Source organism: Pezoporus flaviventris, unplaced genomic scaffold (genome assembly GCF_033815535.1).
Source record: "Pezoporus flaviventris isolate CSIRO_AGI_PZ_B2104156 unplaced genomic scaffold, CSIRO_AGI_Pfla_v1 ptg000055l, whole genome shotgun sequence".
In the NCBI taxonomy this organism is placed as follows: domain Eukaryota; kingdom Metazoa; phylum Chordata; class Aves; order Psittaciformes; family Psittacidae; genus Pezoporus; species Pezoporus flaviventris.
The window spans coordinates 5,266,311-5,279,362 of NW_026892603.1; the positions used below are offsets into that span (position 1 = coordinate 5,266,311).

Below are 13,052 nucleotides of genomic sequence, written 5' to 3' on the forward strand. Positions count from 1 at the left end.
TCCCTAAATGTTAATCTAGTTCAGATCAGCACATCAGAATTATAATTTATAATCTATAATCAAAGTGGTTTGAAATCATTGACATTCCGTTGCCCTTCCCAGACTACTCCAATTGATTTTGAGTTTTTTGGAGAGGAGAGGGAAATGCCTAAAATAGTAGTTCCAGTGAGTGCCTGTGAAACCTTTTTAAAGGCTACAAGACTCTGTCCTTATCTGATCAATTAAAAAACTTCATGAGACTACTCAGTAGTGAAAAGTAATAAAATGTTTGGGTATTTTTCTGAATAAACAAAAAGACATATTACAATGCTAAAATAGAAACATGTTTTATTTCAGATACAGGTATTCAAATCCTACCATTACCAACGTTCAAAATAACACTACCAGTATTTCTGAAGTCTGTCAAAGGAATTTTCATTGTTAAATGCAGTAGAGTTTCTGTAACATTTTACAAGCAAATGGAGAAAGCTGGGATTTTGTTTGTGGGTTTTGTTCTTTTCCTTTGAAGTCATACTTTTATAGCTTTTTGCCACTATGTGAATTGTGGCTTGATTAGGAAATGTTTACGAGAATGTTCAGTTGATCTTGGGATCAACTATATCTTTTTAAGGTGAGTTGCTGCTTTTGCCAAGTGTTCTTAGAAATGGTGAATTTTCAAGTGATCTCATCCTCCAGATTTGCACTGTGTTGTCTTGTTTTCTTATAGCTCCATCAGCACTTTTCCCCTTCTTTCCCCATTCTGTTTAAAATGACGTATTGGTCTAATATATCAATCCCACTTGGTCCCATGACTAATACTGATGTTATTCTCAACGGGACCATAATCTGTCATCGAACTTACTTTTTCTTTCATATCCAGATGATGTTTGATTGGCTTATTTGACACTAGAAGGCAACTGCACTTGGTTATGATCAATACCCTTGTATTCTCTGTTCCTTATCTTTCTCAGTAAGACTAAATTAGCAAATGAACCATGAAAATGTTTCAACTACCTGTCAAGCAGTAGGAAAATCTTACTCCTGTTGTTAAGCAATGTGTAGGTACTCTGCTGGGCTCTTTATTAGAAACATTGGAACACCATTGCTCTGGTACAAGTCTACTGTGGCATAAAGATTTTTGCCTAAAGCCATATCATGTTTCACTTTTTGTTTACTTTGGGTTCTCTGCACGGAGCCACTTAAGAAAGTTGATCCAAGTTAACTTCAAAAATAATATTAGTTAAACTATATTAAATGTGTATGCGAATCCTCTTATTCAGAATTACAGTGGCCTTAATTCTATTTGTTAAGAATTTTCTTTTTCATTCTGAATAAGGATAGCTGTACAAAATGTTAATACAGTTTAACTAATCTCCTTCAAAGCCCCATTTTAATTAATTTGGATTAATTCTTCAGTATTCCTATTAAGATCTGTCTTTTCAGTAATATGTTATCACTAATAGTTCAGATACAGCGTCTTTCAAGCTGGTGGATATTCAGTGGTATCAGAAGTAGGGAAAATTCAAAGAAGGTATCATCTGCAAGAAGACTTTTCCATTAGTCTTTGACACATAATACAAAATATGCACTCAGTTTATAGAGTTTTGTCAGAGATAAAAAGGCTGTTACTTTATAAATCATAGCTCTGCTGTAAGACACTGTCAGTGTGCCTCTGTGTGTATGTATGTATGTACGTGTGTGCGTATATATATATTTTAACTGGGAGCTTTGCAAGTAGACAAGTGACTGCTCTATGCGTGGGGGAACTGATGATATGGCTGGCATCACCACTACCATGTACAAAATTGTGTAGATAAATACAGGGAGAATTCTGTATTTTCTGGGTGAAATGTATGTAACTAAGTTTTTTCAGCCCTAGTAAATCTAGCAAAGAATAGTGAAAAATAAGAGAGGAGAGAAAGGAATAAAGTGTGAAAGTGGATACTACAAAATGTTCTTGTTAAGTTGAAAAGGAGAGCAGAACAATTTCTTCCAGTATTCTCATTCTCAGCAAGTGAACAAATTCAAGCATAAATAAGAAGCTTGCACTTTAATGGAAAATAAGTAAATTTAGTGTTTTGTTGGTTTTGTTTTTTTTTTCCCCAGACAAATACTTTAGGTTTGTGTATGTTTCTGAGTTAACATAGTCATATAATAATGTTCTTTCATACTTCTTTTTTTTTTTTTTTTAGTCTGGTGAGATGACACCGTATTTTACATTGAAAAAAATATTTGGATAAAGAAATACTATTTCTTTCCCTGTTTTTATTTCCCTTCATCAAATTTAGACTGTACATGACTGTAATCCTGATAGATGACTCTAATATAAATGGAGATACATGAATTCTTCTATTACCAAACATGAAAATGGGATTGCTGGAAGCATTAATATCATATCTGAAGGTTTAAGTTCATTATTCTTAAACAGTTAACATCCAAAGAACATCCAAAGATGTTTCCTATCTGAAGCAATTTTTACAAGAAATACATATCTTTATAATATGTTCTTAATTTTTGGTCCAAAGTTGTCCCTTTATTCCTGTCATTCTTTCATAGTAAGGAGTGTTATTTCATGACAGGTTTGATTATTCCTGTAACTGTTTTGTATATGGCACAAAGCCTTACCTTCACCTGATGCATTAAGGAATACTGAACTGGATCTGTTAGCAGTGGCTGGCTTTTCTTGAGTGTTTGTGAGATTGAAACTTTGGACGAACGTAAGGGCAGGGAAGAAGCTTTGGAACCAGAACCGGTTTACCTCTGTAGCAGAATGCCTTTCACATCGTCTGGCTTTCCTATATACCACTCAAAAAGAGTTACATGCTCCTGCATTCTTTCTGCGTAGCTGTGACACTGTGTTCTGGGAAAGTTTAACAAACGTGCTACTCTTCAAGCTGTAGCTGAGGTATAGTAGTAGCACTTACTAGTTCAGTTACAGAGAAGGAGCGGAAGTGCCCCGGTACTACTGCTGAAATTAGATTTCTGCATGAATATAGGAATTCTTGGAGACACTGTTTCTCTATCCATCAATTTTTTTTCCCCGTAAGGTATGTGAGGAAAATTGCACAGTCATCAACAAGAAGTCATTGTTTGTGAAAGACAGTGTTTCATCTTTTTAAGGAATAGAAAATCTTAGAAAAATCATGACTTTTTTCTAAAATGTGTTGGATATGTCTTTGATTTGAGAAACACTTGATATGGAGTGTTTCTAAACTCCAACTATTTTCCTTTTGTATAGTATTATTTCTTGCCAGTATCAGTCAGTTTTCATTGCAAATGTTTGCTGCTTTTTTTTTTAAAAAAAAAAAGACAAACCCATTTTTAATTGAGGATTATGTTTTAAAAGGTATTTGTATCTTCCATTATTTTGAATAGTGAAAGAGTGAGTAGTAAGTGGCCTTTTCTATATGTAACTGATTTGTGCATGCAGTCGTGGTAAATCTGCAAATAAGATGAAGGCGTATGTGCTTATGCTAGACAAGTTTCTCATTAAAAAAAATAAAAAATCCATCCATGTTTATAAGATTCATGATGTTTTTTGAATAAGTGGCCACCGTATAATGTTTATAATTTTTCTTTTAGTAAGGAATAAACTGTATGATGTTACATTGAAACCAAACCATTGTAAATGTTCACACACAAATCACCAAATCAAACAGTTTACAATCCTACAATGTTTTCATATCATTAAACTGTTAGATCAGCTTTCATTTTTGCATAATGAACAGATGTGAGAAAATGGTGTATTTGTCTTCATTGAAATCAGTGCCATTTCTACTTAGGCTTCTTAGAAGAGAATGACTTCACGAATATTAACTATCAACTAATTAAGATGTACCTAATTAAATGCAAAAGCTACTTAGCAGAAGCCATTGCAAGAAAGGCATGTGATTAGGGAATTAGAAGCCGTTTTAACACTTGGAGCTACCAGCTAAGCATCTAAGCAATAGAAATGAGTGCAGACACTTCATTTGATAAGAACACAAGGGAAAAATACACCATCTTTTCACGTGGTTTTTGTTGAAAAACTTTGGAGCCAATGAAGTAGAATATATTGAGAATACAAATTGTAGTTTAGTGTAGTTTGATGTTGTTCAGTATCTAAAGAGATTAAACGTTAAACAAAATGTTGAGATTTTATCAGCCTACCTCGTGCAGAGAGATTTTTTGTCATTCTGGTCAGCTTTATCTTTGGAGCAGGTATAAATATGCACCATGAAGATGTTATGAAGGCCTCTGGGATTAAGTTTCTTAATGTCTGTCAAAGTATGAGTTAGATACAAGTATTGAACTGATTTAAGAGCAAATATTGGTCTGTCAATCAGGTGCTGTTACATGTGTTGCTTTTTTTCTTTCAAATACTCTTAGGATTGTTAAGATCTTTGATAACTGATCATGGTAAATGATGAATTGCCTGTAAATATTATTGTTTCCCCTTTCTGTGGCTTATTTTGTTAGGTTTTCAGAGATTAACTTCGAAATTTGCCCTACAGAAAAATCTGGGTCAGCCTTTTGCAGTTGTGTATGCATTTTAATTAGAGACGTGGTATGAGAAAGACAGCTTTCTTCAGAGATTTCCTCTTCTATTAGAAAAAACCCACAACTAAACAGCAAAAAAATAGAATTTCTTCCCACCTACCCCCTCAGAAAAAAAAGTCAATCATGGTATGAGACTGAATTTCCAATCAGCAGGTCTGATAAAGTTGAAATAAGATAAAGAGGTTTGAGAAGACAGATTACAAGTGCCTGATTATACAAAAGGGCAGAAATTGAATGAAAATGTCATAAGTCTCCACTTTTTCCTATGCGTAGTTCACAGCATATGGTAGTTTTCTATCTTTTCTGATCACTGATAAAATAAAAATCCACAGTACTGCTGAAGTACCATGGTTTGGAGGGAAAAGTTAATTTACTGTGATGGTCCATGATAGGCAGGCAGGATTTTTCCTTTTGTGGTAAGCTTTGGAGGTTGGTAATTGCTTAGTGATTTGAAAGAAATGCAACAGTATTAGAAATTAAAATGATGTTAGTTTATCCTGGTGATGGATTATTATCTGCTTATTAGCACATATCCTAGCACCAGAAAAATATATGATGATTTTTTTTTTTGTAAATTTATAGCTTTCCTGTAATGTGAAGAATTTCCCATTTTGCATTAGGCTAATCAACCAATGTGTAGACAGGGTTATTACAGATGACAGTCTAGCATAGGACTTCAAATTTGGGTAAGTTTGTAAGTTTTCTCTTATTTCAGTGGATTTCTTGAAGTTGGGGTTTTCTGTAATTTCTTTAGAATAATGACAGCTAAACACATTACTGCTTTTTATATACTATTACATCTAGTCATGACGTTCTGGAAACTTTGAGGCAATTAGGCTTTAGACTAGGATTTTCTACCTTATTTTCTTCTCGGCGTTATAATTAAAACTGAGACTTATCCATTTCAGAATTGCATGAAATTGTAAGAAAATGTAAAGACTGACAATGGAGTCAGAATAAGGACATGTGGAAGGAATTTGTATGAGAAACTGCATGGGAATTCAAGATAAAGAGCAGTCTTGTGTACCATTTCATTTACAACCCATACAGGAGGCAGTGCAATACTTTCCTGTTGATTTTTTTTTTCCACACAAGGAAGGAAGGAAACTGTAAACGTAATCATCGCAGCTCACAGATTTCAACATCATGTGAACTAACTGCATTTTTCTTCCTGTGGCCTCCATGCTTAGATGCATTACTGAAGGCAGCTGAATAATAATAACTGAGCATTTAGGCTCAGTTGATGTCATTACTTCTTTTATGAACTTTACAATGCAACTGCAGAGTTTGTTTTACGCTGTGGAATATTCCTGCTTTTTTACCGATTACACAGGCATTTGAAAAATAATGTTCTATATTAACATTCAAAGAGCTCTCGTGATTTGATCCTATTCATTGTGATTTTATCATCAATTTTTTTTACTTAGTTTTTGTCAGGTTGTAGTTCAGCCTTTCAGATACTGTTGCCAGGTAAAGGACTGTGACCAACTTGCCTTATTATTTAGGACTCCAGCATTTTTATTTTATGTTGATTTTTTTGTTGTTGTTATTCTCTATGCTTCATTGAATCTTGCAGTGATTTTGCTGTTCATTTTAAGGCTTTTAAAAAAAATTGCCCTCTGTTAAGCAGTTGCGCTTCCATTTACTACAGGTCAGAATTTGACAGCAATTTTTTACTGTGCACTGGAGCATGTATCATATTAAAAGATGCACAGTAAGCAAGAGGGTTTCCTTACTATGTGTCTCTAGTGATACCAGCACTGAGAATGCTTCCCATTGGAAAGATCTTAAAGCATTTTACAAGAAACTTAAATATCAGACACATTTTACAGATGAATAAACAAAACCACAAAGGAGTGAGATGATTCAACTACGTTAAACACAAAATGTAGGTCTTCTGTGATCTAGCAGAAACTTTATCATCTAGACAAAATTATTGCAGATGGTACAAATCTGTAGAAATCCAGCAAAAGTTTAAAAAGTTCTTGACATTTAAATCCTTGAAAAAGGAAACTTCTTTTGCCTCTTGCCCTATCTACATTTAGTCACTGCCTTTACTGCAGTTTGGAGAATTTAGCCCAAAATGTGTGTCTGTTGCATGAAGGAAATATGATTCAACTACACAGGCACTGTTTCTGAATATGGACTGTTGCTAGGTTCCAGATTTCAGTGTATAAATGTATATCTATGAAGTTCAAATAAAATCATAGTATCATAAAATCGTTTGAGTTGGAAGGAACCTTAATGATCACCTAGTTTAAACACACACACTCCCGCCCCTGGCTTGGGCAGGGACAGCTTCCACTAGACAGAGTTGCTCAAAGCTCTCTCCAGGCTGTCCTTTAACATTGCCAGGGATGGGGCATTGTTCCCAGCCTATGGTTGAGTGGTTCCTGGTAGTTGACTATACTATGTTCTTTAAAGAGGAAGGCAGCAAAGGTGAAGTTGTTCATAAAATCATTAGTGAAATGTCAGAAGCAATTTAGTCACAATAAAATATTTCCCTGAAGATAAGAAGTATCCATTATAAAACATTCCTTCCACCTACATTTCTGTGCTGCTGAATTCATCAGATAAGAATTGGACAGTTGACAGTAACTAAGCGCTAATATGGAAGATATCTATTTCTAGTCTATTTTTATTGTGAAAGCAAAGGATAAAAGTTAAAAGTGGGTTTTTATTTTGGGAGAGAGTGAAGGCTATTTTTTTTTTTTTCTTTTTAATATAAACTCAGACTGAGACTAATTTAACACAATTTCTCATTGTGACCCCAAATTTAGCTTGAGTTTCAAGTTAACACCACCTTAGTTGACAGGAGATAAATAAGCTCAATATAATATTATATGTTTATACTATGACACACTTCGTTGTAATAGTAGCATTTCTTGCAAAGTGTGAAAGTGTCCCAGCAGTTTACCTCATAGCGTCTTACCTGGAAATGGAAAAAATTGAGAGTAAGGTTCACTCCTTTTCCGGCTTTTTTTGCTATTCTTTGGAAGAGAATTTTGAAGTCTGCTCCTACGTCTTGTTCTTCAACCCGAACATATATTGTTCTGCTGAAGCACGCAGGAATCCCTTCTGCAGTTGTGTCAGGGTGTAATGACCTGTGATACAAAAGAAGGAGCAATTGATGCAAAGATTGAGTCCAGTGAGAGAAGCAGTGAGGGAGGAGATCTAAGAAGCCTTTGGCAGGGCTCAAATTTGTGGTTTTTAGTATAGGAAAACAGCTATTGAGACTGTCTCGATCTCAAAGGTCTTTATAACCCAGATGATTATGACTACTTTAGGCTGTTTTAAAAAGCATGTTTTTCAGGACTTTCCCTGGTTTGCAGAGCCAAGAAAGATTGATGTTTGCAATTCTGTTGGGTCTGAAGATTCTATATAAAATAAAATATTTACCTGGTTGAAAGGCAATAAAAGATTTACTTGGTAATAAAATAAGGATGTAATACTGGATGGATGGCCCTCATCTTTTTCTCTTTTATAAAGAATTTGGTCATTAATAGTTCCAGGACTCATGACATACCAGTAGTACTAAGGAACCTTCTATTTTCAGGAACATAGTTTATCAGAAATTGAGAGGTTTTAAGACTTTGTAAAACTTGAATGACAAAAATGTAGTTTCTCTTTAGATTGGTGTTTGATTCGTTTTATTGTTATTCCATTAAGCAGTAAAAGCCTAATTTGAGACTTGGGTAAAGCAGTGTTGATAGATTTTTGGCTTAATTTACAGCATTCACAGTTCTCACTGTATTAGCTTTTCAGAATCCAGGTGGTAGTTATTAACCCTGGCTGATGTCTTCATATACTATAGAGTATTTAATGACTATTTCTAAAAATATTGTGTTGTATTGAAGAGATGTCCATTTACATATCTTGGTGATATGCTGTTTTGTAGATGTTAGCTATTAAAACAAAGGGGTTGACATGGCTGGACTGTAGCAAGTGCAATGCTATAGACACTCCTATCCAGTCCCATTGAGATCACATATGCCTCAATAGTGGCAGATTCAGTAGATGAATCATAATTCAACAGAACGTTTTATGCCCTATACTGAAGGATCGTATAGCACAAAAGGCATTCAGATGTTTCAAAATGTTACACTTTTCAGGAAATAAACAAAAAAATCATGTCTACAAATGAATTGGCTTTTCCCATGCCTTGATCTTACCCAATTAACAGGGCCTCAGAAGTCCAGTGTGCTCTTATATGCAACTTTTTCACAATTTTTGTAATTGGCATAACATTTTGGGCTGCTGCTCAGTTCATGTTGCTTTTCATTGCAAGCACTTTCTGTAATTTTTCATTTTTTCCATCTTAGTTCATTTTTTTCAACCTTAGTTCATTTTTTCCATCATCTGCTCCAAACCGAGTATTTATCCTGCAGTTTTTGTCACTGTCACTGAGATTTACTGACTTCAGAATATGTGATCATTTTTTCATTCCTCATTTAATGGATATTAACTGATTTCTTCAGGAAATCATATGTCACCTTACAAAACTAACTACGTTGTGGTTAGGGTGCTGTTAAGACAGATCTCAAGCACAAGATTTCCTTACTGAAAGCAAAAGCAACTCTGCTACTTAACCATTAGCTAGTATTTCATCAAACAGTTTATGTTTATAATAAAATGTGTCACACTGATGTGACAGAATTCAAGTGCATAGATCTTTTTATACTTCCATGACACAGAGTAATGTGTTACTGGTTTGTTAATGAATGAAGATATTTCTGGCCAAACAAGACACGCTGACACAGCTTACGACAACTTTCTTCATATTTTGATGCATGGATGAAATTCAAAGGATGAATTGTGGGTTATAAAACTGGCTAAGCTGGAAGTTAGGATACTTTTCACTTTCTCCTATGAAAATGGATGAAGAAAAAGTGATTACTGTATATATATTTCCATGCACATAGTTTCCTATTGGTGTATTACTTAGTTATTCACGTTAGGATTTTCTGTGGAATCAAATATGAATTAACAAAAATGGAAGTCTAAAGACCACCCAGGCTGGCATTCACTTCAGCAGCATATCAAGTTAAACTAGGTTTAAGCATGTTTTTATAGAATCAAGGCAGAGGAGACAAGTCATTGTAATAAAAAAAAAAAAAAAAAATCTATTTACCTTGTTTATATAGAAGAGAATCTAATTTATTTGTGTGCCCATCTGGACTAGATTGCTCATTTTAAGTTAATTTAACAAATGATAGACTGCTACTGGCCTTTTCTTTCCCAGGAGAAGAGGTTGACAGACAGCTGTGTAGAGATGCTATCTACCCAGTCCCAGTTGTCTGCGAAGCTCCATGCCCAAAGGATTGTGTTCTCAGCATGTGGTCTGCATGGTCCTCCTGCTCCCACACCTGCTCCGGCAAAACCACAGAAGGGAAGCAGATGCGTGCCCGCTCCATTCTGGCATATGCAGGTGAAGGTAAGGTCGCATACTCTTGCAGACTCTTCTTTGACTGTGAATTCCCAGCTCTCTTTGTAATGTCAAAGTAATTTTTTGATTGACAGAAATGAATTATTAGATGGAGTTCTGTTTTTTTAAATATAGAAAAATTATTTAAATGCTTATCCTACAATTACTCATAGTCCATAAAGCTGCTTTAAAAGAGGAGATTTTATTTTGTTGATTTCAATTAAAGTTGCTTTTTTTGTTATACTGCATAATGTTACTGTTTTGATTTCAAATATATGGATTTCTCATTTTCTATTAAAATTAAACACTGTAGATACCTTATCCTATGCGGACCTCTAGAGAGATATTTAGAGTATTGTTAGTAATTTGGAAGGATATAAATAGGAATGCTGAAAAGTTGAGAGTTTTAATTGGTTTAAATGCTAACAAATGGCTTTTGTAGCCTCTTAGCTCAAATTGGTAAATGATGTTACCCATTAACATCTTTATTCATAGTAAGACCTTTGTTTTACCCTGCAAATCCTCAGTCATATGAACGGCTTTCATTCATGCAAATGGTCATTGTGTAGCATCTGAAGCAAATGCAAAGAGAAGATATAGCTGGGATATAAACGAGAAGAATAAAAAGGTTTTAGATATAGGCTCAGCATCTGTCCTTTGACGATTTTCCATGCTTCCTATAACTGGTTTTGTTTTATTCTTAAGTATTTTGTTTTATTCTTACGTATGTTGGGGGGTAATAAAGCAAATGCATTCTATATGTAACATGGTTCTAAACCAGCCTTGTCAGGTGTGCCAGGGTCCAACTGTGAAAATTCCTTGTGCAACACTGGGAGCAAGGAGACACAGCCACCATGACTTACTGGAAAACTTTTACTCACTTATATTGCTGACAGGAAATTTCTGAGCCTTCAATATAAAAGGATATTTTAGTTTTTCTTTGAAATCATTAAGCATTTTATTACTTCAAGATGAAATGATGAAATTCAGCTGAAAAGTTGAAGCTGTAAGGCGTGGAAGCAGTGAAACAGAGTATCTGTTCTGAGGAGAAAAAAAAAAAAGGCCAGGCTTCGTCTTATACCACAACACTTCTCTGTTTGCAAGCACAATTAACCTCATTGCTATAAGATACTGTGTATTTGACAGAATGCAGGTAATTGTAGACAGAAAAACCTAAAAAGTATAGCAGAGCAGGCACATTCAACCTTTTTCCTGAAAGGGGCCTTTGCTAGAAGTGTAAGAGGCAGTCATAACTATACGCATTTTAGTAGGTGATTCAAATTACTTAGAAATAACTTAGATAGATCTATGTAACAAAGTAGAAAAGCTCTTAAAATAATAAGCAAAATTGGTTAATGTTGTGTTTGGGTTTTTTTTTAATAATACATGAAATGGACTCATATTGAGAGAAGCAGAGCCATGTTTCATATGGATGATAATATGTAACAACATGCTAAGGCTTGGAAGGTTCTTTCATTTATTTATATAGTTCCATTCTCTGGAGTTTGTACACAGTGCAAAGGAGCATGGTGTTAATCGTATGATAATCAAGTAAACATAAATTCATGTGCTTCTTGCTTTTCCACGAAGGTCAAGATAATAGCTTTTCAATATGCATAAGTAATTTTATTAGAGACAGAAATTTAACATCTTGGCAAGCATGCCACAGAAGTGACAAACTAAATCACTCCAGAAAATGAATCCTTTTTAAAAAATATTCATTTTATTATGACTTTGATACTTAACACAACTTAGACTAATTTGCAAGGCTACATGTACAGCAAAGCAGTTAAGCGCTGCCTGGATTTTTAGGTATGTGAATTTTATTTGTTTGTATTGTACAATGATCAGAATCAGTAATGACTGATCACAAAGACTGATAGGTCTCAAGCCAGAGATACTACTGAAGCAATCCCTAAACTAGTGCTGAGAAAGCTAACTCGTTACCTAGATGTTGCAATGTGTCAGCTTTGCTCGAGCCCTGACCTCTTTACTGCTGTTCCAAGATGAGGTTATTCTGTGCTTTTTTTTAAGGATACAAGCCTGTATGCCTACCTAGCTTACAGCAATTCACTCACATCTTGCTCAGGTATCTTAAACACCATGCTCCTTTGCACTCTGTCTGAACTCCAGAGAATAAAAATATATAAATAAATAACCTTCCAAGGCTTAGCATGTTTTTACAACTCTGCCTAGAAGTTATTGTTCACCTCTGCTTGTGTTACATTCAAAAAGTATTAGTTTAGCTTTTATATTTTATGTTCCACTGAAATTAGACTTATTGTCGTCTGTCTCCTTGCACATAATTTATGCCTTTAGTCATTTGCTGTGTGACAAATAACTGAGTGACTTTTCACCTTCAGAATTGCATGACAGAGATCAGCTGTGTCCCCAAAACATAAATCATGGATTGAGTAGTTGGTGCTGGGGGGTCGTTTTGAGTTCTGGGGGCACAGAATATATTCTCTATTCTGCTGATGTGAAAAGGAAGCTTCATGTGAACCATTTTGAAACATGCAGGTTTTAGTTCTGTTCAGGGCTTATAAACAATGCACATTATTGTTGGTGAAAACTCTGTAAACACCATGTATAACTAAAATTCCAAAATCTCATAAACGTAATAATAATTCCATTTGCACATTAAAACTCAGTTCTGAAAATAACTATCAGTTCAATTCAGATGAACAGTCCCAGAGGTGTTCCCTTTAGGAGTTTTGAACCTTTCCTCGAGCTGTTGCTAACAGTTGCTGTCAATATTAATTAATTAAAGAACATGCAACCAATTTGGATACTAAGATGACTTAAGGAGTCCAGGTTTAATACTGTGAGCCCTTGATCACATCCATCCTCCTGCTAGTCTGGGAAGATCAAAAGCATTGCAGGCTTTACATACACAGTGAATATTGCAATCTCTTAACATGTCTGAAGTGCTTAATTCTTGTTCACTGGGGTACTTAAATATGAACACCCCACTGAAATTTTTGAGGGTCTGTAAATAGGTTGAAATAGGTTCTTTTATTTGGATCTCATATGTCTCCATATTGTCTGTGATGGTTCAGTTCCTTTCCTCTTTGAAATAAAAAATACTATATTCTGTCATTTTGCTTTT

General features: G+C 34.7%; 1 protein-coding gene across 1 annotated transcript in view; it reads left to right on the forward strand.

Moving 5' to 3' along the window:
• The window catches only part of THSD7A (thrombospondin type 1 domain containing 7A), a 199,723-nt gene that overhangs the window by 115,569 nt on the left and 71,102 nt on the right, over positions 1-13,052 (forward strand). Inside the window, exon 7 of the mRNA XM_061469259.1 lies at positions 9,761-9,952. Coding sequence (XP_061325243.1) covers positions 9,761-9,952 — 192 coding nt within the window. The remainder of the gene's footprint in view (positions 1-9,760; positions 9,953-13,052) is intronic.